General features: G+C 40.2%; 4 protein-coding genes across 4 annotated transcripts; 2 read left to right on the plus strand and 2 right to left on the minus strand.

Moving 5' to 3' along the window:
- Nucleotides 1–822: 822 nt before the first annotated feature.
- On the minus strand, nucleotides 823–6,735 carry rnf170 (ring finger protein 170). The gene is made up of 7 exons (XM_069163099.1): nucleotides 6,470–6,735; nucleotides 5,254–5,417; nucleotides 4,976–5,051; nucleotides 4,134–4,248; nucleotides 3,736–3,809; nucleotides 2,679–2,810; nucleotides 823–2,321 (listed from the first exon to the last, which is right to left on the minus strand). The coding sequence occupies exons 2-7, from the start codon at nucleotides 5,391–5,393 to the stop codon at nucleotides 2,052–2,054; spliced, it is 807 nt and encodes a 268-aa protein (XP_069019200.1). The 5' UTR covers nucleotides 5,394–5,417; nucleotides 6,470–6,735; the 3' UTR covers nucleotides 823–2,051.
- A 210-nt stretch (nucleotides 6,736–6,945) lies between these two features.
- On the plus strand, nucleotides 6,946–9,484 carry gpn3 (GPN-loop GTPase 3). Its single transcript, XM_069163111.1, has 8 exons — nucleotides 6,946–7,083; nucleotides 7,228–7,336; nucleotides 7,758–7,925; nucleotides 8,045–8,169; nucleotides 8,287–8,402; nucleotides 8,684–8,780; nucleotides 8,870–8,998; nucleotides 9,107–9,484. The coding sequence occupies exons 1-8, from the start codon at nucleotides 7,036–7,038 to the stop codon at nucleotides 9,170–9,172; spliced, it is 858 nt and encodes a 285-aa protein (XP_069019212.1). The 5' UTR covers nucleotides 6,946–7,035; the 3' UTR covers nucleotides 9,173–9,484.
- A 102-nt stretch (nucleotides 9,485–9,586) lies between these two features.
- On the plus strand, nucleotides 9,587–13,544 carry arpc3 (actin related protein 2/3 complex, subunit 3). The gene is made up of 7 exons (XM_069163125.1): nucleotides 9,587–9,695; nucleotides 10,089–10,188; nucleotides 11,094–11,170; nucleotides 11,730–11,798; nucleotides 12,057–12,183; nucleotides 12,905–12,999; nucleotides 13,286–13,544. The coding sequence occupies exons 1-7, from the start codon at nucleotides 9,690–9,692 to the stop codon at nucleotides 13,346–13,348; spliced, it is 537 nt and encodes a 178-aa protein (XP_069019226.1). The 5' UTR covers nucleotides 9,587–9,689; the 3' UTR covers nucleotides 13,349–13,544.
- Nucleotides 13,545–13,711: 167 nt separating this feature from the next.
- Nucleotides 13,712–17,798, minus strand: ube2g1b (ubiquitin-conjugating enzyme E2G 1b (UBC7 homolog, yeast)). The gene is made up of 6 exons (XM_069163139.1): nucleotides 17,482–17,798; nucleotides 16,930–17,032; nucleotides 16,697–16,794; nucleotides 15,426–15,604; nucleotides 14,791–14,900; nucleotides 13,712–14,615 (listed from the first exon to the last, which is right to left on the minus strand). The coding sequence occupies exons 1-5, from the start codon at nucleotides 17,522–17,524 to the stop codon at nucleotides 14,814–14,816; spliced, it is 510 nt and encodes a 169-aa protein (XP_069019240.1). The 5' UTR covers nucleotides 17,525–17,798; the 3' UTR covers nucleotides 13,712–14,615; nucleotides 14,791–14,813.
- Between the last annotated feature and the right edge of the window lie 4,458 nt (nucleotides 17,799–22,256).

Raw genomic sequence — 22,256 nt, forward strand, 5'->3', positions numbered from 1 at the left:
GGGGAGTCTAATTCTGGCATTATATTTATTACACATTTCTAAAATAGATTTTGATGTGTGCATGAAGTAAAGCGCAAATCTTGATCCTGCTTTCAATTGGTAGAAGTATACTTTTGAAAGTATCTATGCAGATTGCACCAAATCACTGACTCTTCCAGCAGTATTTTCCCACCCAGGTAAGACTCTCGCCTAACCAGTTTTCAGCAGTAGAACAGCAAGAGCATTACAACACATGCTGCTATCATTGATTTGTATGAAAAACAAAAGGGCGGAGGTTGCTCAAACACCCCAGAGACAAACTGGAAGAAATGTTAGTCAGCAAAACTAAAAAGGTATGACACATCTTTGACATGTGCCACACCTCAAAAAGCCAATGGTGTTTTTTTTTGGTTGGTGATCTGAAGCTGTCGAACAGAATAAACTTTACAGTTGGTCGTTGATCTGCCACATGAACCTCAACACCATCCTGTTACTATACTTTAAAATGAAGGCCAAAGCTTATTCAGCAAAGAAAGCCTCCCCCAAAAGCACATGGGCTGGACAAAGTTTCAGCCACCACTGTAAAACAGCCTTTTCCAGCCTGAGGGTCAGGACCTCAACATGGACTAACTTTTGCACTTTCCAAAAATAAGTGCAATACAGGACAGAAAATACACATAACTATATCTAAAATACACTGCATTAATTATGCTTGCTGGTGGCCTCTATCTGCTTTAACCTCTTTTCCAAATGTACCAGAATATTTAATATCTTGCTATGACGAGGCGAATCAACACCAGTTACTGCAGTTGATTCATTGAAGGAGTCACAAGTCAAAAAGGCTGAGAATGAGAACTTTATATTTATTGTACGCCAGGCAAAGATTTTCATTTGAACACAAGACAGAAAGGTCTCACTCGTTCCTTTTACATCCTCAAGAAATTATTCCTTTTCCAAATATCTTTTTTTTTTTTTTTTTTTTTTAAATGACAAAATATAACTGAATACACATTGGTCACAATGTTTATATTTTTAATAGAATTAAATTTAGATTCATTTTTGAAATTATACAGATGAAAAAAAAGGACACCGATGTTTCAAAGGATCTTTAGGTTTTGTTCACCACCAACTCTGAGCCTGATAAAGATTGTAAATTTTACACAGGAAACAAACACTCAAATTCACAATTAACTTTAGAATAGTGAGGTAAACTTTTAAATGATGAGTTAACATTCATTATTTGAGGAAGTTTACGTTCAAAATAATCTACAATTCCTCCTCGACACCTTTGGTTTGCCTTTGTTTTAAGATCCATGGGTTACTTTTTTATTTCTTAAATAATAATGTACCAGTTGAGAAGTCTCTGTGCATCAGACCGGTTGCCCTGTGAACCATCAGTTCACATGGACGCATGCAGAAAGGTTCAGATTACAGCAGATTTGATCCATAAATGTAAACTGCAGTAGGTGAAATTATGTTTTTTTTTTTATCAAGTAGTCATGAATATGCATAGGTACATGTTACATAAATAAGTTCATCATCAGTGTAAGTGACCAAACAGGCTGTAATATTCACAGTAAGATGTTTCTTGAAACATACCTTTGATTGGCAGCTGTAAATCTGGATGCAAACAGCCATACTTAAATGCATTTTATCAACACTGTACGTCCACGCTCTCGTTATATTACACAACTGTCTCCATTAAGATGCACATTGACCAAACGACTGCTTTTTGCAACATCGTCAAAGAACAGGCGGGTAGAAACACGAGCCATTCAGGAGGGGTGTTCCTTAAGTACGTATATAGGCCACAATGATTTTCCTGGCTGACTGTAGTGTCTGATTCAAAGTATATGTTCCATTGTCCGAGGCCTTGACTCATCCAACCCATGAACCATTAATGCTGCCATCTACATACAGGCAACATTCAAAGCTCATATTTTTCTCACACCTTTTCAGTGTTAAAGTAGCAATGAAGACTTTACCATAAACCTTTATGAGAAAACCAGAAGTATTGATGAACTGCTCTGCGAGTCCACCCCAGATGCCGCGCTCTTTTAATGAGCGCCCACCTAGCCGTTCAGTCTCTGTGTGACCACCTCTCTGTACATGATGGAGATGTACACAAAGAGGAGTAGGATTACAAAGAAATCGTCCATGAACCCCAGGAGGCCGAAAAGGGCTTCGGGGAGGATGTCGAGCGGCGAGGCCAGGTAGGTGAGAGCGCCGACCAGGCAGAGAAGAATTCGAATCCTGAACATCCAGAAGAGGCCGCCCATGGAAAACATCTCCCTGAAGGCATGGCGGAGCAGGGTGGGCACGTCGCGCAGCCTGTCCATGAACTGAGGGGAGGCGGAGAGACACAAAGACAGAGGAGCGACATTATGAAAAGACCTAAATATACTCCTCTCAATTATGATGCACCGCACAAGTCAGTAGCTCATAAATATTAGCAATGCAGCAAGATTAGACATTTTTGAGGGACGTTATGTTAATTGTTAATACTACAAAGCACAGTAACTGATATATTTTCTAAAGTATTATAATAACATTTATAACAGGGCAATGAAAATGTTTCTAGCAGCATCTTCAGACCATTTTTATTTCAAGAACCGAGTAAAATTGGTTAAAAAGTTATTATAATATATCAACCTACAAGTACTGCAGCCTAAATCATTATCTGGATGGAGTATACTCACAGATCTAGGCTGGCCGGAGAACCTGCGGTTGTAATCGTTGATGTCTCTTAGTATGAGCAGAGGTTCCGCCTCACCATCCTGCACCCTCTGAGGAGCGGCGTGCTCTTGAAACAACGGGAATAGCAATGTTACCTGGGAAACAAAAAAACAGTAAATGATAAGCTTTCACAAAGGGGGGAGGGGATGGAGTGGTGCTTCCACCACTCTCACTGACACAAATATCTTTTACGCTTTTTTTTTTTTTTTTTACTTTGACAGTAACTAACAGCAAAATATTAGACTAGACCTGAAAGGTGTAATGTTGAATTCACACATATTTTTGTGTTTAACACGTAATTTACATCTGTCCAACTTCAGAGTGATGTATCTTCTGTACCACATCGGGATGGGTCATAGTTTTCTAAACTTAACATTTTTGCTTTTTAATGCTTAATGCAATTATCATCTGGTCTTATTTCCTTCGGCAGCTGTAATGCATTACGTTTGCCAGCAGGTGGCAGTAATGCACCTGAAAGCTTTTTGCTAATTGCTATTAAACAACAAATCGAGGGGAAGAAGAACACGTTACCAAACTCTGGTGCAATGTCTTCAAAAAAAATAATGGAATAGTTCACAGCGGATATCAAGTAACATTATTGTTTAAAATATTCATCCCCAGTACTACAAACTACTTACTCTACTTTTTGGTCCTTGTTGAAAATGTTTTAATAACACAATGGCAATACAGCGCCCAAGTCTGAGTAGCATTTTGTTCCGATATCTATGCTGTAAATGATCACAGCCCTGGTGTTGTTCAGCATGGAGCCAGCCGATCGGTTCTCTCCTGGCTGCTCTTCGCTCAGCGTCAGAGGATATTTGTGTCAACATTTTCCTGCAGTGAGCTTAAGATGAGTGAGAAAGGCAGCAAAGCCCGTTCTTATTCACAATAAACAGCAGCTGTCACTGTCCCTGCTTTTTGAATCAGTGTGTGTGAATGGCCCATTAGGGAAGCAAGTGATACTATCAGCTACCTGTAGGTCTTGCAAAAAATTTGAACACTTAAAGAAACAATTCTCACCATTTGTCTGCAGATAGGACAGTTAATCGCACCCAGCCAGGTGCCATATCTCCAGTAGGCTATAATGCAGGAGCCTATACAGAAATAAGGACGAGTGTATGTGAGTACAGCTTAAGTAAAATTACAAGTATTAGCTCTTTAAACATTTGAAAATATACGCGCTTTTATTTATGTGCATGTTTACAGCTGAATTCTATATTCATTGCTATTTTCTTCTAATAATTTGAAGCGAAACCAGTTCAGTTTACACAAGTCAACAAAGCAGATTAAAACTGTGACCATTTTACATTAAAAACGTCTACACTCGTGATTCTTGTTCATTGCTTTCTCTCTGTTTCCTGATCTTACAGTTTTGTTGATCTAATTGTATATCATCGGAAAATGTACAATACTCTTACCACAGAAAAGGTGTCCACAGTTGGTTTCCACAGGCAGAGCAGCCTGCTGTAAACACACAGGACAAGACATGTCTGTGTAGTACTGCTGCCTGGCCTCCGCCTGAGGATTATCATCCTGATGAAACAAATCAAATGCATATAAATCAAAAAGATGTGTAAAAGCCTTGCATAGTGTACGTGTTACAGCCATTTTTCTAGATTTATCTCCCCAGTGGAAAATAAACATCATACAACTATGTTAGAAATAAAACCAGTTATCAATCCTGGAGAGCCACACAGGGTATTACCTTGTTTACTACTTGTAAAGTACATATTATTTAGGACAATTTCTTTTTTTTTTTTAAAGTACAATTCTTTAATCGCAGCCCTTTTTGGATTTCATGCTGTACTTTGGCCACACACACTTTTTGACTTACTTCCCCAAGAATTGAACTACTTTCTAGCTTCAATACTTAAGAGCATTCCAAAACTGAATACATTTCATACAATTGCACAGAAATATATCTAGTTTTCAAACTTGTTTTCTTGATACAAGATACAGATATCAATAAAATATGAATTCCTCTGATTTATGAAAGAGATGATAGCATTCAATTTAAATATGCTTCTGAAACTCTTTCACTGCACTAAATCTATTTTTGCAGGCATACAAAAACGATACTGTTCTTTAGCCTGAAATATGCCAGGCAACATTTAGCCTTTTTCTAAGTGCCTGTTGATGCCCAAAAAAGAATTCAAACAAATCAGACAGATTTTATGTATTGTTGTTGTGTTTTTTTTTTCACGTTATCTTTTCCATTTCCATTTGGCCAGAAGGGGTAGACCCGCGTTTTCCTTCTTACCTGCTCTGTTTGAAGCTGTTGTCGTACGGCTCGAACGTGCTCCTGATTCTCAGGATGGATGTTCTGCTGCTCCTGTCTGAGGGGATCAAAAGGGAGACGTTTGACAATGCAATATTCCTCAGCTGAAACCCATGAGACATGCAACAAGAAACAGGAAGAGCTCATATCTTATGTTTTCATTGAACAAATGACATGAGAACTGAATGCAACCCACCGAGCAAAGTTATTAATATCTGTATCATTATTTGTCTATGACGTGCCAGTTATAATGTGTTTACCTGAAGAGCAAAGTGAGGAGCCCTGCGAGGAAGGTGACACTGAGCACCACAACAAACAACACTTGGTTGCTGACACCCTCAATGAGGGCGTCCTCATCTTGGATCAGGTAGTCCAAGTCCCCACATTGATTGTCCTCCATCCCACACACTCATAGCCTACACCTCTAGAGAATACAAAGAAAAAAAGAGGTGAGCATTTCACCGAGTCTGTTACTGACCGTTCTCTACAGAATTAGTAAATCCATTTTACGAATACATTCGTAAAATACTGACTTGTTTTTTTTTTTGTTATAAGCAGAAGCTATATTGTTTTCCCAATTAAAAACATTTGCATAAAAACTGCACCAAGGCACAAAATGCTGAGCTCTTTTGATTGAAGTTGAAACCGTTTGTGACTTCAGCGTGTGTCAGAGAGCCCAAAATCCTGTGATTCTCTTACATTAAAACTGTTTTAACTGATGTTAGGTATGAAAGCATGTTGCGTTTTTAAGATTTGGCTGCAAATTTGTTTAATTTAACATGAACTACCCGTCAGCTTCAGATTCGTTTTAAGTGGAGTAACCAGAAGTATTTCGGTCCCTAATTAAACAAAAGCACTAATATCACATCTTGTAATTCTGCTTAAGTAAATATACTTCGTGACATCCCACCACTGTGAAGAACTTATTCAGCATCACAAGTGAGTCTTTTAACTTTTAAAGGCACATTTAACTTTACCAAACTGCTTGATCATGTCGGTTGATTACATTTCCATGAACACTTGTCTGATACTCTTCAGATTACTTTCCGCAGTAGCGCCGAGATCAAAAACGTCCGGGTGACAAATCAAATGGCACTTTTCGGGCATTACCATCTAAAAACAGTCCGTCTTGATGCTCTCCACTCTGCGAGGCGATGTTTAGTGTCAGCACGGAGCAGCTGTGACTCGTTACTCGTAACATATTCGTCGTTTCTTTTAGAAACTCCTCCGCAGCTGGACACGCAGCGAAAACACGTCGAAATCCGATCTGAATCTTGGTTATTATCGCTTGGTAAATACACAAATGCAGCCTCCTAACTAACTAACTAACTAACTAACTAACAAAAGACACGTCTCGGGTTTAGTGACTCTGATAATCACCTCAAGAGTTATCGACGGTTTTGATAAAAGAGTCAAATCGAGCTAATTCTGTCCACGTTGGAAGACAGCAGGACAATGATGAATGACTTCACTTACCAATAAATTAAAAAAAAAGACCACCTTCACTTCCAGAAGCCCGACCTGTCAAATCCAGTCACTATCGAATCACTTGATTTCTGAATATTTATACACGGGAGCAATCGTTGCTTGTTTAGCTGCATTTGCATGCGGTTGTTGCTGTTTCACTTCAATTCTTCGTCTATATCCGCCTCCATTATTTTCTTCTTCGTTTAGCCAATTTAAATGCTTCCAGGGGCACCACCGCCCCCCGGAGGGTCGTTTGTTGTCCTCCCGTTGACCGAGCACAGTTTTAACAACACCAATATACAATTAATTAAATTAAAATCTGACAATCGCTCAAACGTTTCATTACTTTTCGTGTAATATTTCTTATCACGTGATATATATATTTGTGCGTGTATTAAGGTGATGAATTATACTCACGCCGTGATCGCCAGGTGGCGGTAGAGGGACATTCAGCGGATGTGAACGCCCCCAAAAAAAACGTCGGAGAAGAAGTCCTGCGTATCAAGTAAACGTAATAGTACAAGCCACCTGTAACGACCAAAAAAAAAAAAAAGGACCTTTTTAATCGATGCAAGATGCCTCGTTATGCTCAGCTGGTGATGGGCCCGGCGGGCAGCGGCAAGGTAAATGATCAGTCATTCAGTCGTACGTGCTTGAAATCCCTTGTTATGCTAAGCGGCTAACGCGCTATGCTAAGGCACGAGGTTGTGTTGTCTTTGCTGTGGAACGAGTTCAACTTGTCGTTTGTGGTTTTATGTCCATTTCAGAGTACCTACTGCTCCACCATGGTCCAGCATTCACAGGCCCTAAACCGGTCAGTTCAGGTGGTCAACTTGGACCCGGCAGCCGAGCACTTTGACTACCCTGTCATGGCAGGTAAACACAAGAGTGGTTTTAGATAGTTGGTTTCTCACCCAGGACAGAGGGGCTGGCGAATAAAGACACCAGCTGGTTAACGGGGAAAGCACTAGTGGAAATAGTTGATGTTATTTCACACTTATATTGGGTTTAAATGGTCTTTTACGTCTATTTTTTTTTAGAAACCATGATGCACTTAAAAGAGGCTTTGCAATACTATAATAAAACGTTTTATTTCCTCATTTCTTCGTGTGTTCAAGTCTTTTTGATTGTTTGATTATGTTCTGGTCAACCTTTGTTGTGTTCAAATCTGACCTGACTTGATTTAAAATGTGAGATCGATATTTTGAATCGTGTGCCAATACGTGTTATTTGCTATTACATTTAGTATAGTTGTGTTATTCTGCTGCGCAACCTCACTCTGTTTCTGTCTCCTCAGACATCCGTGAGCTCATCCAGGTGGATGACGTGATGGAGGACGACTCTCTCCGATTTGGCCCTAACGGAGGCCTGGTCTTCTGCATGGAGTACTTTGCCAACAACTTTGACTGGCTGGAGGAAAGCCTGGGTCACGTTGAAGATGACTACATATTGTTTGACTGCCCAGGTATTATGCCCCCCTTTGGAGACATGCTGCAGCCATCTATCTGCAGCACTGGATTCATTTCAGTTGTGGAGTTGGGAATCTTATTTGTGGAAAAGTGACAATGTTTTATTGTTTTACAGGTCAGATTGAGCTCTATACACACCTCCCTGTAATGAGACAGCTGGTGGAGCAGCTCCAACAGTGGGAGTTTCGGGTTTGTGGCGTCTTTCTGGTTGACTCGCAGTTCATGGTGGAGTCTTTTAAGGTAATTTTTTTTTCTATTTTGTTTTTCCATATGCTTCATTTATGCACTGACCTGCACTTTAAGTAGTCACGACATCAAACTTAAAGTCTCACGTCTTTCACTTGTCTCCCACTTTAGTTTATCTCAGGAGTCATGGCTGCTCTGAGCGCGATGGTGTTATTAGAGATTCCTCAAGTAAACATCATGACAAAAATGGACCTGCTTAGTCCCAAAGCCAAGAAGGAAATTGAAAAGTAAGTTTCACATGAATACAGTACAGCAGCAGTACAAGTGTTTACTTCACACAAAACTGGCAGCAATAATTCCCATTGATGTTGGTACAAAGACCCAAGTAAAGGAAGGGTAACTGTGACTAAAAGTTTCGTGTGTCTGAATCATCAGTTTGAAGTTCTCTTATTAAACTGAGTTAACTTCATAAGCTGAACCTTAGTTTTGGTAAAGAGGCAAGTCTTAATTCTTTCTTCTGCAATAATTAAAAAAAAAAAAAAAATGTTTTGCTCTCGATTTTCACAAGATACCTGGACCCAGACATGTACTCAATGATGGACGATAACTCTGACAACATCAGAAGTACAAAGTTCAAGAAGCTAACCAAGGCTATCTGTGATCTGGTAAGCGAAGTCTTTGATTTTTGATTTGACTGTGAACAGTTTTGGATCAGACTTTTGCATTTTGTAATGTCTCTGTTTTGTGTGTCCAGATTGATGACTACAGCATGGTAAGATTCCTCCCCTTTGACCGCACAGATGATGAAGGTATCAACATAGTACTGCAACACATCGACTTCTCCATACAGTACGGGGAGGACCTGGAGTTCAAGGAGCCAAAGGTGAAAAAGCAAAAATAAACAAAACACAACTTGACTAAACTAACTACAAAGTGACAATATGGTGTTATTAACCTAATGGTTTTTCTTCCATGCATTCTTCTTCTACAGGATGTTGATGAAGAGCCTGCTAACCTAAATTATGATGAGATTTTTCAAGACAAAGTGAACAGCTGAGAGGAAATGTGACTGTGCAGATGCAGTGGAAGAGACTTTGTGGGGGAAAAAAAAAAAAGGCCGAAGATGAAGTCAACAGAGGAGCAGAGACTTGGAAATGGACATGCTGAAAAAAGACTGACTGGAAATCATGAATAATGTTTCATGTATTTATATGTTTATGGTATTGTTTTTTTTCTGTTTTGATAACTCAAAAATATGAGAAATTCATCCTGTTTGTGTTTCATTATTTCAAGACAATGTAGAAGTTTAAATAGCTGTTATTGAATACATTAATTAATGATATATTTTGTATTAAAATATTTTACAAAATACACTGCTTTGCCTGTCTGCGAAGAAAAACAAAACAACAACAACAACAACAACAAAAATTGCTTACTAGCGCCCCCACGTGGTTGCCACGCAACACGACATGTGGCCACTTCCTGTAAAACTGAAAGGGTGGGGAGAGGCGGAAGCAGCGTCTTGGTAGCATATTTCTCTCGCTGAGCAGTTGGACTGATACTTGTCGTTCAACATGCCGGTGAGTAAATACGACACGACTTTTGACAAGCAGAACCGTTTACTGTGCGGCTCAGAGGGAGATATTGGCACAGAAACTCCACTTGGCGACAAAAGGGCCTCCCGAGTTGGCCGCGATGACGATTCTGCTTTAGCGTAGTCGGTTAGCCGCATTAGCATTAGCTCGCAATTTAACGATCCCAACATGCCAGAAATAATCACATGTTCGTAATTGTTATTTATCTTCAAATGCATTTTTTTTTTTTTTTTTTTTTTTTTTTTTTTTTTAGTCCTGTATCTGTACATTAATTAACACCGCGACAACTGAAGCGGGGGCTGACGGCAGCAGGGATGCTGATGGAAATCCTCTGTACGTGTAATAACAAGGTGACGGCAGCTTGTTCCTGTTTTCTAGGCGTACCACTCAAACCTGATGATCCCTGAAACCAGGATGGTGGGGAATATGGCTTTGCTCCCCCTCAAAACCCAGTTTAAAGGACCAGCCAGGGGAGACGGTGAGTTCCCCCCCCCTCGGTGACGGAGGCGCACACGTTTTGTTGAGTTTTTAAACCGTGTTTTGACTTGTTTCAGTCCGTTTTGTTCTGGGTCGATGCCTTTGTTCTACCTCGGAGATCACAGTTCCTGATATCGGCTTCACTTCCTTATATGGCCCGAAGAGTACATCCTCAAATTGACACACAGCTTTTCTGTAACACAGCAGACTGAACAATAACTCACCTCTGGCGAAATCCATCACACAACAATAACACTGTTGTCTGTGTTTCTTGGTTGTTTGTATATAATATATATATAGATATACGCTGTACTGTATATACTGTGCATTTTATATTTTTACAGCTATTTTACTGTTATTTTACTGCTTTCTATTATTCTATTATTATCTATTGCTTCCTGTATGCTGCTGTAGCGAAAACATTTCCCCTCGGGGATTAATAAAGTAACTACCTAACCTAACCTAACCATACATAAACACAAAGAATGGGACTTACACGTATACGTATATTACATTAAGATGTAACGGTGAGACGGAAAATGAGTTTCGGTATTGTGTAGAGTTTGACCGATTTTAAATGCATCAAAGCAAAAGGAGCGAGGATGTGACATTTTTCAAGTTATTTTATAAACTTTACAAAAAGCAAAAGACTTCACCATTTTCTCAGCGCACTGTATTTACCAAATAGGGCTTGACCAGTAACACAAAAATATGTGTGACTAAAACAGGAAATGACACAATAGTGACATCGTTTGACGAGAGAGAAAGAGAGATAGATAGATAGATAGATAGATAGATAGATAGAATTAATCCCTCAGAGGGAAATTTTTTATAATGGTTGAATCCATCATATGTATTAAATTGAGAGCCTTGTACTGTATTTATTTACACCTTTTGTCATTTCAGGGGTAGATTCTGATATCATTGATGAGGCTATCTACTACTTCAAGGCCAATGTCTTCTTCAAGAACTATGAAATCAAGGTGAGAAATGCTTTTACCGTTTGCTCGTATGCGTCCCCCGTGGAAGGTGGTCAAAATGTTAAACGGAACATTTGTGTTGATAAAACGTGCCACGCTTTTGCTGTATCTGTCGCTCCAACTCACTGAATCGTTATGGACATAAAAAGTCAGCAAATAAATAAATAAATAAATTGAAAAAAGAAGGTTAATAATTTTAAACATGTTCAGGTGTTAAAAAATAAATAAATAAATAATATTTTTAAACAAATACAAGAAACGCAAGAGAAAGACAAACATTTGCATCACTAGTTGTTCCTGTATACGTTTTCTGTTCCCCATCTTCCTCTCTCTCTCGGTGTCTCGGAGCAGCCGAACACTTTGTTCCTCTGCATGCCCGGGCTTGCTTTCTTCTTGTTCCCCTCAGCAATGTCGTCTTCTCACCGTTGCTTTCAGCCTTTTGCGTTGCAGGGCTGGCTGGCGAATCACAACAAGTAGAACGCGTTAGACATAACACCGTTTTTTTTTTTTCAGTTCCACGGCCGATATTTCAATCAATAACTTTTGTGTGCGTTTCTTTCAGAATGAGGCCGACAGGACGCTGATCTACGTCACACTCTACATTTCTGAATGTCTAAAAAAGCTACAGAAGGTAAATTGAACGCGTCGCTGTACTGCGGAGGTGGACATCCGCGCCGCACTGTGGCTTCATGAAAATATAATTTCATATATTTATCATTTATTTAACAATTAACAGGCTTGTGCTGAAGTAAGGCAGTCAATCAAAGGCAGAGGTCCCAAAAAGGGTTCTAATGTTTTTCCTCACTTGCAACAAGGAGGTACTTGCTGCTTTAAATAGTTGAGCTGCTGATCTAACCCTCTATATTGGCATACGTGTTCCTCTTTGCAGTGCAGCTCCAGGAGCCAGGGAGAGAAAGAAATGTACACCCTGGGCATCACTAACTTTCCCATTCCTGGAGAACCTGGATTCCCTCTTAATGCGATGTATGCTAAACCTGCAAACAAGCAGGAGGAAGGTAACAATTAGCACTATAACATTTGACTTAAACCTGTTTGCCTGCCGAATGTGGTTTACCAAAAAAAAAAAGAAAGATAAAAAAAGAAGAAGCTCGGCCTGACATCCTCCAACAGATTCAGACTTGATTGCTCGCAGTAATTCATTGAAGTCCACTGATGAAGTTTCATTTCCCTGTACTCTGAATTAGCGCCAGTTTCCTTGTACCCTTCTTATATTTCAAATAATTCCCAGTGGTAATATCAAACCAAAAATAGCAATGCTGACCAGTGTTCTATCAGCTGTAACGGTCTAAAGATTGAAAATGCTGTTTCATGCTTGCATGATGCCCCTCAAACTTGTTCTTACACAACGTTTATTGATAAAACTCAAGTGAAAGTACACCTGGACATTTATCTCCACTAAAGATAAGGAGTCATTTTACTGAAACAACACGATGTCCAAGTTGGCTTCAGAGTGAAACCTATCGATACCTATCGCTGTGCTGTTCCTTTACTCCTCAATAAAAGTGGGGACTCTTTTTGTAAAGACCAGAAAATACTATTTGGCAGGTCGACAATTTAAGTAACGTCCAAGGCCTTCTTTCCCACTTTTGATGTAGCGGCCGTGAATAAAATGGTGTCACTATCCTAAAAAACAACAACAACAAAATAGTATCGACCGTTAAACAATAGTTAACGGTTTTGGATTGATTCTAATATTGGCTCTTCAAACTTTTTCAGAGACTATGAGGGCGTACCTCCAGCAGATCCGCCAGGAGACCGGCCTGAGGCTATGCGATCGTGTGTTTGACCCCCAAACAGACAAACCGAGCAAGGTGAGTCAAAACATCTCCAAAATTACAGTTCTTACACCAGGAAATAGGCGATTCTCACCTCAAAAACACGACAAATAAGGTGGATCTGTCCTACAAGCATCACTTAAACACAGTAAAATGTGTTTAGCCACACTATAACTGTCTGTATTCTATAGTCTTGTGACTGGTTGGGTCATCAGGTCTCCAGCTGATTTAAAAAAAATAAAAATAAATAATAATCTTGCTAGCAGTGGTTAAAGTGCCAATCCACCAGAGGCTTTATTTAACTGATGTTTGTTTCCTTCAGTGGTGGGTGTGCTTTGTCAAGAGGCAGTTCATGAACAAAAGTCTGTCAGCTCCTGGACAGTGAGCAGCAGTGGACCCCCCCCCAGTTTCTGTTCTGCACTTGCAAGACAGACAGACGGACGGATGGATTTTTGGGCGGGATGGGAGAGAAGGGTTGAGATTTTTATACTCTTTCAAGTTTGCAGATGTGTCTTCACTTATTTGGATGTTGATCATTGAGCTGGTGCTTAATTCAATAAAGTAATCATTGAGATTGAAAAGCATTGCAGTATTTTCTTTTGTAATCGCATTTCAAATTTGAACAAAGTATCGAGTCCTTGTAAACACTCGCTGTCAAGGAAGCCGAGCCAAATCTCACGTCGTGATTCACAGACACGTAAACACGCATCAGTTTACAGATGAAACAACTGCACAAATTACCCAGCAATGTCCAACACTGAGCTTTATTGTTTGTTTTCACAAGCTTTCATTTACCTCAAGTGAGTAAAACTGCATTCCTTTTATTCATCAAATGATGTCACTGCTACTGCAACCATAAAAAAAAAAAAAAAAAAAAAAATTGCTATTACATAGGGACCTTTTGTGGGGCTATTCAAAGTACCTCTGAGCGATGGCAACACTCTCCCATATGAGGAGGGGAATGCATTTTCTTAACATGTGCAATGACTAGGTCAAACACAGCTTATATTTACAAACATGTAGCATGTTGATTTAAAAATGCCATTTATTGCTTGAATCTCTTTGGTTTGTCCACAGTAGTTTTGTCTGGATTTAGAACAAGCCTCGAGATGCAGTCCTCAACTGCAGATGGGTGTCCTCTACCGGCAGTCAAAAGTTAAGGCAGCGCTGAGCGATACGTTTCCCCGCTCAAAGAAACCAGAAGCACTTCAGATGTAGAGGTGAAAAACAGCAAGTGTCTGTGGTTCCATCTCTTTAAATGACTGCAAATACTCCAGAATTGCATAATCCTTGATACGAGCATAGACTGAATGGCTCAGTGTGGCAGGCTGAAAATACAAAATAAAACAAAAAAAAAACCACCAGACAAAATACATCTTAAAATAGCCTCACTCTAAATAAATAGGTAAATATAATGTAAACTAACTTTAGAAAATGGTGCATTTATCAACAAAAACTGTCTTAACTGCAAGAGAAGAGAAAAAAAAAAAAATTATTAAGAGAAATAATTAGCTGCACAAAAACACAGCTGGTGGTACGAAAATATTCAGTTCCAAATGTTTCTCATTGGTGATGAGTTGTAGAGTTCTTGCCGGCTGTTTTCCAGCTGACTGAAGCGTAACCGGTCGCCCGGTCCACCGTGTCCTTCCAACCTGAAGCAAATGAACATGTCACTTTAGTTACTGTCGGTGGTTGTTGCACCGTTATGGCTTCACAAGGAAAGACGTCACCCAGATGAGCAGCAACAGAGACTTTTACAAGGCTCTGTTCACTTTCAATACATTCAATTCGCTGCATGTGCAGCGTCTACCGGGAGGTCGTACTTACTGTGGTCATGATTGGACTGAGCCTCAGTCAAATGCCATTTCTTGACTTCTCCGCACGCAGCGTGCCACCTTCTTCTTAAAAACTCCTTTAGGATCCTCCCTCCACTCTTTCTGCAGTGTGCAACATACAGAAGCGCTCATCAGTGCGACCTTTACCTTCTCACGCGCTTCTTGTTTCTAAATACTTCTGGGCTGCACATTTTACAGATGGAAGTTCACAGCTGACCGACACGTAGTTTACGTCACGGTTTGAGCTATTACCCGTTTCTGTCTCCAGGCAGCACCAGCACACAATAAAGCAATATGTTCCTTTAACCCAACCTACTCAAGTTTAGCCTTGACAGGTGGTGATTTGCCCCCCCAAAAGGACCCTCCATCATTCAGCCCACTTGTTTGGATTTCTAGTCGAAAAACCAAACAAAACTGATGCTTTGTTTTGTTTTTTTTTACCTTGAGATACCTTTTTTTTTATACATGTGCTTTTTTTTTTTTGAAGAAAGTTGAGTAATCAAATGTTTCCAATAAAGTCTTAGCTTTGTATAAATGTATATATGCATCACCAGTAAGAAAAAAAACAACAAAAAAAAACCGCAAGCGAGCCTTTGAGTTTGCTTGTGAGTGAAAGCGGTGACTTACAGCTGCGTCCACATTAGCAGGAGAATCTCCATTGGGGTCTGCCAGCATGGAGATGACGCTGATCATGATGGTCTCCACTGTATGGATCGGTAGCCAGCGCTCCTCAGGCTTCTCATAGCCATACTTGTCCTCACCAGGTTCGTGCAGGATGGAAATGCAAACATCTCCGTTTTTGGCCACTAACAGAAAGGAAAGGAACAACTCTGATGTTGCTAAAGAACTGGAAGATTAAAACCTAACACACTTAATCAGGGGGACAATTAAGACACTGTGAAAATCATATCCAAGGGACTTTTCCCATCGACCTGTAAAATCAAAGGCCAATTCATCGTGTCCTCGTCCGTGCGTGTTGACCGATGTGGACTTTAAATGCGAACAGTGGACACAGTTCCTTTTGTACTACAATTAGAGTACACATCGGTGTGCAGGACGTCAGATGGAGTTTGTTGTCCTTGTCCCTTGTGCAGACATGACGCCGGAGAATTTGGAACTTCCCACCGAGTCTGTAAAGCATGTACAAATCAAAGCACCTCCAAAGTCCGGCAACAACCGCTTCGGTTACCAACGGGCTGCATGTGATGCGCGTTACTGCTTCACAGTGGTGGACGGGAGGGGAGGGTAGGGGAGGGTAGGGGAGAGGGGTTTCACCAGGACTTCGACAGCATCCGTGTTCCCTTGTACTCTTTGAAAATATGAAGGTGTGGAACAACAAAATCAAACTGGCACAGCATCTCCCAAAAATATTTACGTCCATTTTCTTTCCCGGCACATGCGCAATTGGCGTGCTTTGCAAAGCACACATCCGTGCAGACACAAAGTTTGGGTCCGCATGGCCAGGTGACGGTATTCATGGTACGCAGACAAACGTAACCCTCGCAAAGAGGCAGGAAGCATTAATCGGCCTTATCCGCTTGCAGTAACTGGCAGACTGCTGCATTTCGTTAGAATGCCAAAACAGAAATGAGAGACTACGTCCCTGATCCTAAAACAGCTAAACACAACAGAGAACTGCTGCTCATGCCAATCCCCCACTCCCCCTCCCCCTCCCCCTGACAAGTAAATGACTTAAGATACTAATTTAGAGAATGTGATTTTAAGTATTTTTAAAATACTAGACATTTTAAGCACTTAACAGTAGTATTTTCAGACAATATCTTTATCCTAACTGCAAATTAAAAACAAAACAAACAAACAAAAACAAAAATGCTGATTTCCATGCCTTATATCCTGATTTATTACAGACACAGTGGGCTGGGATGTTTGTTTCTTACCATTTGGGTGCCAGATTTCTGTGATGAACTTCATCTTGGGAGGCCTCAAAGGATAGTCACGTGGGAAAGTCAGGGTGGCTTTGAAAAAACCTCCTTCGCTGCAAAAGAGAACGAGGACGGCGTTAAAAAACAAACAAACAAACAAACAAACAAAAAAAAACCACCACCGCGGAGATTCACTGCGCGCAACCGAAGCATCCAAGTGAAATGGCAAAAAAGTCGTTTCCACTCACAACAAGGTGTCCTGGGGTCCGATGACGACCACTTCCCACTGATAGATGTCGTCGTCGTCTACGAGACCCGCAGAAAAGCCTTCCACCGGGTTCTTGTTCAGCTCTGAAATGGATGTTTACACCGTTTACCGCTGCTCGTCCCGCTCCGGCTCGGGAGGAAACGCGACAAATATAGCGCCAGGGGAGCTGGAGGAACAGCGTGGCGCATGCACTTGGCAAGTGTGATGAAACGGTAGTTATTGAGCAAGAGGAGCTGCTTGGCCTCACAGTCCTACCTTCTTTTTTTTTTTTTTTTTTTTTTTTTTTTAGCGAACAGCTGTCTGGCACGCTCTCCACGCACGTGTACTTTAACTTTTGCTGTTAAGTATCCGCGCGTACAAAACGCAGGCCGGCCGAATAAAACCACAGGCTAAATGGCACGCAGCAGCTGCTCTCGTATGACTGACAGTATATATATAGATATATGTATGTATATGTATATGTGATGAAATATAAAGTAAAAAAAACAAAAACAGTTGCGTTAAAAGCTTGGTAGCAAGCGAGCTAACTTACCTGCTAATTGTTTACGTAATAACAACGAAGACTGTTCCGTCATTTTGTGGTGTTTTTGTTTCTTTCTTTCAAATAAGTATTAACTAACGCCAACTGGCTGTCAACCCGGTTAATAGAGGGACCGAAAGGTTAATGCACACCGTCCACGTTTCCTCCTGTCTCTCTGTCCGACAACAGCATCAACATGAGTCAAAATTGACCCGAGGAAGTTTTCAAGTTACTGCGCCCTCAGTAAGTCCTTACAGGCAAATCCGTTTTTCCAAGCTGCGTACGATCTCCGGCGAGATTTCCAAGTGAAGTGAAAGCGAAGACTCCGTCTGGACTACAGGGTTATTCATTCTGACAAAAGAGCTGGAATTTAATTGCTCACGCAGCCCGGGACTTGCTGCCTGTAAGACCGAACTCGGGGCTCAAACGTCGACGCATAACTTTTCTTCTTCGTGTGACTTTGCAGCAGGCTGAACTCTGATTGGTGCATTTCTACCTCACGGCGTTTGTAATGAATACTGCACATTGGCATTCAGTGATTCTGGAAAATAAAGAGGTTTTTTTTTACTATTTGGGGGGAAATGAACCAACTCGATTGGCCCCGCACACAGGGGCTGCAGTTATCGTTTAGGAAACTGATCCCTATGTAATTTATATGGTAGCAATGGCGGGTGAGTGTTTATTCTACAGCCTAATTGAAAATCAAAATACAGTGCAAATACATAATACATAGCAAACGCTTTACAGGTTGCCTTGTATCTTAGACTCAGCACATATTTAAAGGTAGCTAATTGCTTCAAGGTTATTTAAAGCTGTAGTGCCGGACATAAATGAAAGTTCAACCCCTTGTCCAAGGAGTTCACACGGTGCTGATGAAGACTATCACCCACAGATAAATCTCTGCGTATCAGTGTACACAGTTTTTAAATCTCGTGTCTGGTGAGACATTCACGTACTGGCCCTATAAATGGAAATATGAGCTCTATGTGAAGAGACAAAAATTTCACAGGGCAGGTTTGAATTGAAAAATCCCCAAAATTGTTTAGCATATTAAGACCATGTATTTTCCTGGTAATGTGAAATCTTGACTGTGTTTATATTTTTGAGAGGGTCAATTCAATTTAAGAAAAATTATATCGAAGTGTTCTAAATAGTTTAAACATTTTGGCTTTGACCTCTGGACTAACCTCCCAACATCAACACCTGCCTGACCTTACTTATAAGCTCTTGCAGCTAAATGGGAACAAATTCTGCAGCCAAAAGTCAGAAGAGTGAAGGCAGTAGAAAATCCCTATATCTTTTTTATATAATGTCCACAGTTAAGCAATAATAGCAGTGGCTGTTCAGATGTCTACATATTTTGGTCACATACGGCCATAAAGACTAAAATGAAGCACTGATTTGGCAGTTGCACTGATGTCCTAACTGACCATGTTTACACCTGTGACAATACACCTGTTCTCTAACCAACATTCAAGCATGTGATAAATCATATTGCGATTACAGCCATTCACAGCTCTCAATCTGATCTCAACTCCATATAGCCTAAAACACCAGTCCCAATCTTGACTTTCCTTATCATTTCTTACCTAGCAAATGTGTCCTCTGCGGAAAAATAAAATACTACTCCCTCTACTATCCTACCAGCCCTGCCGGCTCTTTGTTGCCCATCACCACCATCATTAGAGGAAAATCCTGTCTTTTAGCATTTGCTTTACTTGAATTTCTAAAAAATATCGTATGACCTTCAACACTCCACCAACTTAATACAGCTTCACTAAAAGCTCTAAAAATGACTCCAGGCTTGACCAAAGATCATCAGGGCATGGTTTAAAAAACAAAAAAAACACTAGCTGTGATCTTACTCATCTACTGTATTGAAAACTGACATTCGCCTGGTTACTATCCTTCCCTATATTAACCATATGTATTAGATATCCATATGTTAAAATCTACAGGTGCATTTCCCTGTAGCCTTTTCATAACTTCTTTATAGTTTGTCTTTCCACAGTTCTCCTTCTTTGTTTTCTCCAGATTATTTTAAGGCTTTGGTTGTAGCCGTTTTGTAATTCCGGACCAGCAGGTTGCGTGACCTTTATCCACCTCACTCACCCTCCTGTCATTTCTTGCCATTCTCAATCTTTCAAGTTGTTTGTCTTGCATAAATAAGTTGTACATCCATGCCCTATGCGTGTACTTGTATACCTTAATGGAATTTCAAATATGTAACAGTTACATAATTCACACAATGCTGTTTGATATCTGCTTGTTTTAGTTGTTACTGTCTCCCACATGTCTTAACACATACTGGGCGATTACATAAGACCATTCACTAACCACCTTGCCCCCCCCCCCCCCCCCCCCCCCCCCGCTTGTAAACATTCACTGTCCTTTATCTTACACATTATAGATGCCAGTTTTAATGGCATGCATAAACGTGAATGTGACAACCTTTTCTGGATTTAAAATGGTAGAATTGTGAGTTTTTACTCGACATTTAGCGCCACATCAACTTATCTCCCCTGGTTTCCTAATTTAAACAATTCTCCTTCACCATTTCATTGGTTGATGCAGTTTGTCCAGCAAACATACATATTTGTGTCAAAGTTTGTAATATATTAGAATTTGGGTTTCATTAAATTGTATTCCTCCTCCTCATTTCTGTAATATTTATCCAACTCTGACTGGCATGACATTTTATACCCAGAAATACCCATATTTGACCAACTGTGCTTTCACCACTGAGCCTCTACAACACTGTCATTTAGCAGATTCAATTATAACTTTCAGAATTTATTACTTTAACCATCTGCATTGTTGCATGGTTCATTCCTCCATAATGAGGCGTAACACACTGTAAAAGTGCCAGTTAATCTTTAAAAATATCAACAGATTGTTTAATTTCCTGCCCATTAGTGGCAAAATACACAACATACCCACACTAAATGTCCTGGTCTTCAACTCATTTGCATCCTTACTGACATCTTCATTCATGTCTGTATCTCGCCTGTATTACCTTCATATATTTATGCAGCTCCTCCACAACAACTTGTGACTCCTCCAGGAACTTTCCTGCTGCTTCAACCAGCACTCCAGTCACTTTGGGTCTTTTGCTGACTTGTTTGTTCTGTGCCCACAGGCTCCCATCATAGATGTAGAGAAAAGACAGCTTTTTAATCAAATATGTATTAGGAGGAGTTTGGGTTGGTTTTGAGGGTGGTATTTTCTGGCACACTGATGGATCCTGCTGTAAATCCCACTTTTTTTTTTTTTTTTGTATCTTTTTTTTTAGAAAAAGCTTTTTGCATATGTTCCTTTCCACATATGCCACATCATCTCTCATCCCTGCAGACGATACAGAAATACAAACAAACCTCCAACATCTGAACTAGGACAGTGTAAATGAGTCGGTTATAAATCTTGTATTTGATCATGAAACATAGGGATAGCTCAGACATGACACCGAAATCAAGTTTGCATTAGCCGATTTAGCTGATTAGTTGTTTTGCTCACCGTTCACAACCACTGGCTCATTCTGCAGCTGTTTGGTCGCACAAGAATCATATTCATGCAGGTACGCAAGATGACAATGACAACTTGACACTCACTAAAGTTGGGTTCAGACTATATGGTATCAGCAGGATAACATAGCTCAAACTCAACAACAACGTGTCGGTGTCGTCTACAACAATGAACAGACAACCCTTATGGTCCTTGGACCAAAATAATTGTTTTTCTATCTTTTATGAGCTATTGTGAGGACAACCATCAAGTATCGAATGCTCAGATGTAGTCTGAAATTTCATTCAAAATTTAATTTCAGTTCAATCCAACTTATAAACTCTCTCAATATACTATGCAGGTTACAGGTTAGACTTTTGGCATGTGAGGGACTAAAAATATATATATTTGAATGCAGATAATGTAAAGTAAGCATCGGGGAAACTAAAGTTCCACAGTAAATGATGTTATGCAGTGTTAGATGATGCTAGCTATACCACCAGTGTGGTAAACACGAGTTATTTCAGCGACTGTTTCCTTTTCTGTCTGTCCATCTTTGGGTTTCAGTAAGAGAGCATCCACAGATCACCACAGCTCTTTTAGAGCCACAAATTTGTTGCGAGACACACAAGTACTGTTTCGCTCTCGGTCGTATTCTCACCCGTGTGAATTTGAAACATGACTCCAAGGCAAAAAAGGCAAAAAAACCTGAGAATCACTTTCCTGAACCAGCATCACAATGTCATAGTTTTTCTTTGATGTAGTTTAATTTCTTTTCTTTGTCATAGTTTCCATTATGTTTTGCTGAAATCTGCAGAGCTTGTGACTTTCTGGTGACTCACACTTTTGCCTGTTGGGTATAGCGTTGGTGACAGACTAACCCGCACTTGACCCAAGTATGTGCAGCTTGATTGACATCAAACATGGTCCCAGGATAGCAGCCTGCCCTGCTTTCTTCACAGCCTGTAGAAAAAAAGACAGATTTTAGAAAAACATCTGTCCTGTGTTAAATTTTTAAAACTGGAGCCAATCAAAATTTGGGACGTTATCTTAACATGTGGACACAGGACAAGAGATGAAAATGCAATGCAGGCCCACTTAAAGGGGGACACTTGGTCAACTTGCTGGTGCCTCATTCACAATGACATCACGCAGGTCATGAAAGACAACGATCTATGTGGTCTGTCATGAGTGTCAGCCAAGTCACAGGCAGAATATATGTTTTATAATTGCCTTATCTGACACTTGGATCATCTGATCAGAAAAAGTCGTGTCGTCTAGTATTT

The sequence above is a fragment of the Embiotoca jacksoni genome, unplaced genomic scaffold, assembly GCF_022577435.1.
Source record: "Embiotoca jacksoni isolate LCO1_2020_lvr unplaced genomic scaffold, fEmbJac1.0.p SCAF_10, whole genome shotgun sequence".
In the NCBI taxonomy this organism is placed as follows: Eukaryota; Metazoa; Chordata; class Actinopteri; family Embiotocidae; genus Embiotoca; species Embiotoca jacksoni.

Bases quoted from the DNA above. Each gene is read 5' to 3' on its own strand.
- rnf170 (XM_069163099.1), bottom strand. From the start codon at position 5,393: ATGGAGGACAATCAATGTGGGGACTTGGACTACCTGATCCAAGATGAG. The intron at 3,810-4,133 runs GTAAGAGTATTG...ATTTCTGTATAG, and splicing joins CTGTGGACACCTTTTCTGTG to GCTCCTGCATTATAGCCTAC. The intron at 2,811-3,735 runs GTGAGAATTGTT...TTTGTTTCCCAG, and splicing joins GTCCTATCTGCAGACAAATG to GTAACATTGCTATTCCCGTT.
- gpn3 (XM_069163111.1), top strand. From the start codon at position 7,036: ATGCCTCGTTATGCTCAGCTGGTGATGGGCCCGGCGGGCAGCGGCAAG. The intron at 7,084-7,227 runs GTAAATGATCAG...TGTCCATTTCAG, and splicing joins GCCCGGCGGGCAGCGGCAAG to AGTACCTACTGCTCCACCAT. The intron at 8,781-8,869 runs GTAAGCGAAGTC...TTGTGTGTCCAG, and splicing joins CCAAGGCTATCTGTGATCTG to ATTGATGACTACAGCATGGT.
- arpc3 (XM_069163125.1), top strand. The intron at 12,184-12,904 runs GTAACAATTAGC...AAACTTTTTCAG, and splicing joins TGCAAACAAGCAGGAGGAAG to AGACTATGAGGGCGTACCTC. The intron at 13,000-13,285 runs GTGAGTCAAAAC...TGTTTCCTTCAG, and splicing joins AAACAGACAAACCGAGCAAG to TGGTGGGTGTGCTTTGTCAA.
- ube2g1b (XM_069163139.1), bottom strand. From the start codon at position 17,524: ATGACGGAACAGTCTTCGTTGTTATTACGTAAACAATTAGCAG. The intron at 15,605-16,696 runs GTAAGAAACAAA...CCTTTCTGTTAG, and splicing joins AGAAATCTGGCACCCAAATG to TGGCCAAAAACGGAGATGTT. The intron at 14,901-15,425 runs GTAAGTCACCGC...TGCACACTGCAG, and splicing joins CTGCTAATGTGGACGCAGCT to AAAGAGTGGAGGGAGGATCC.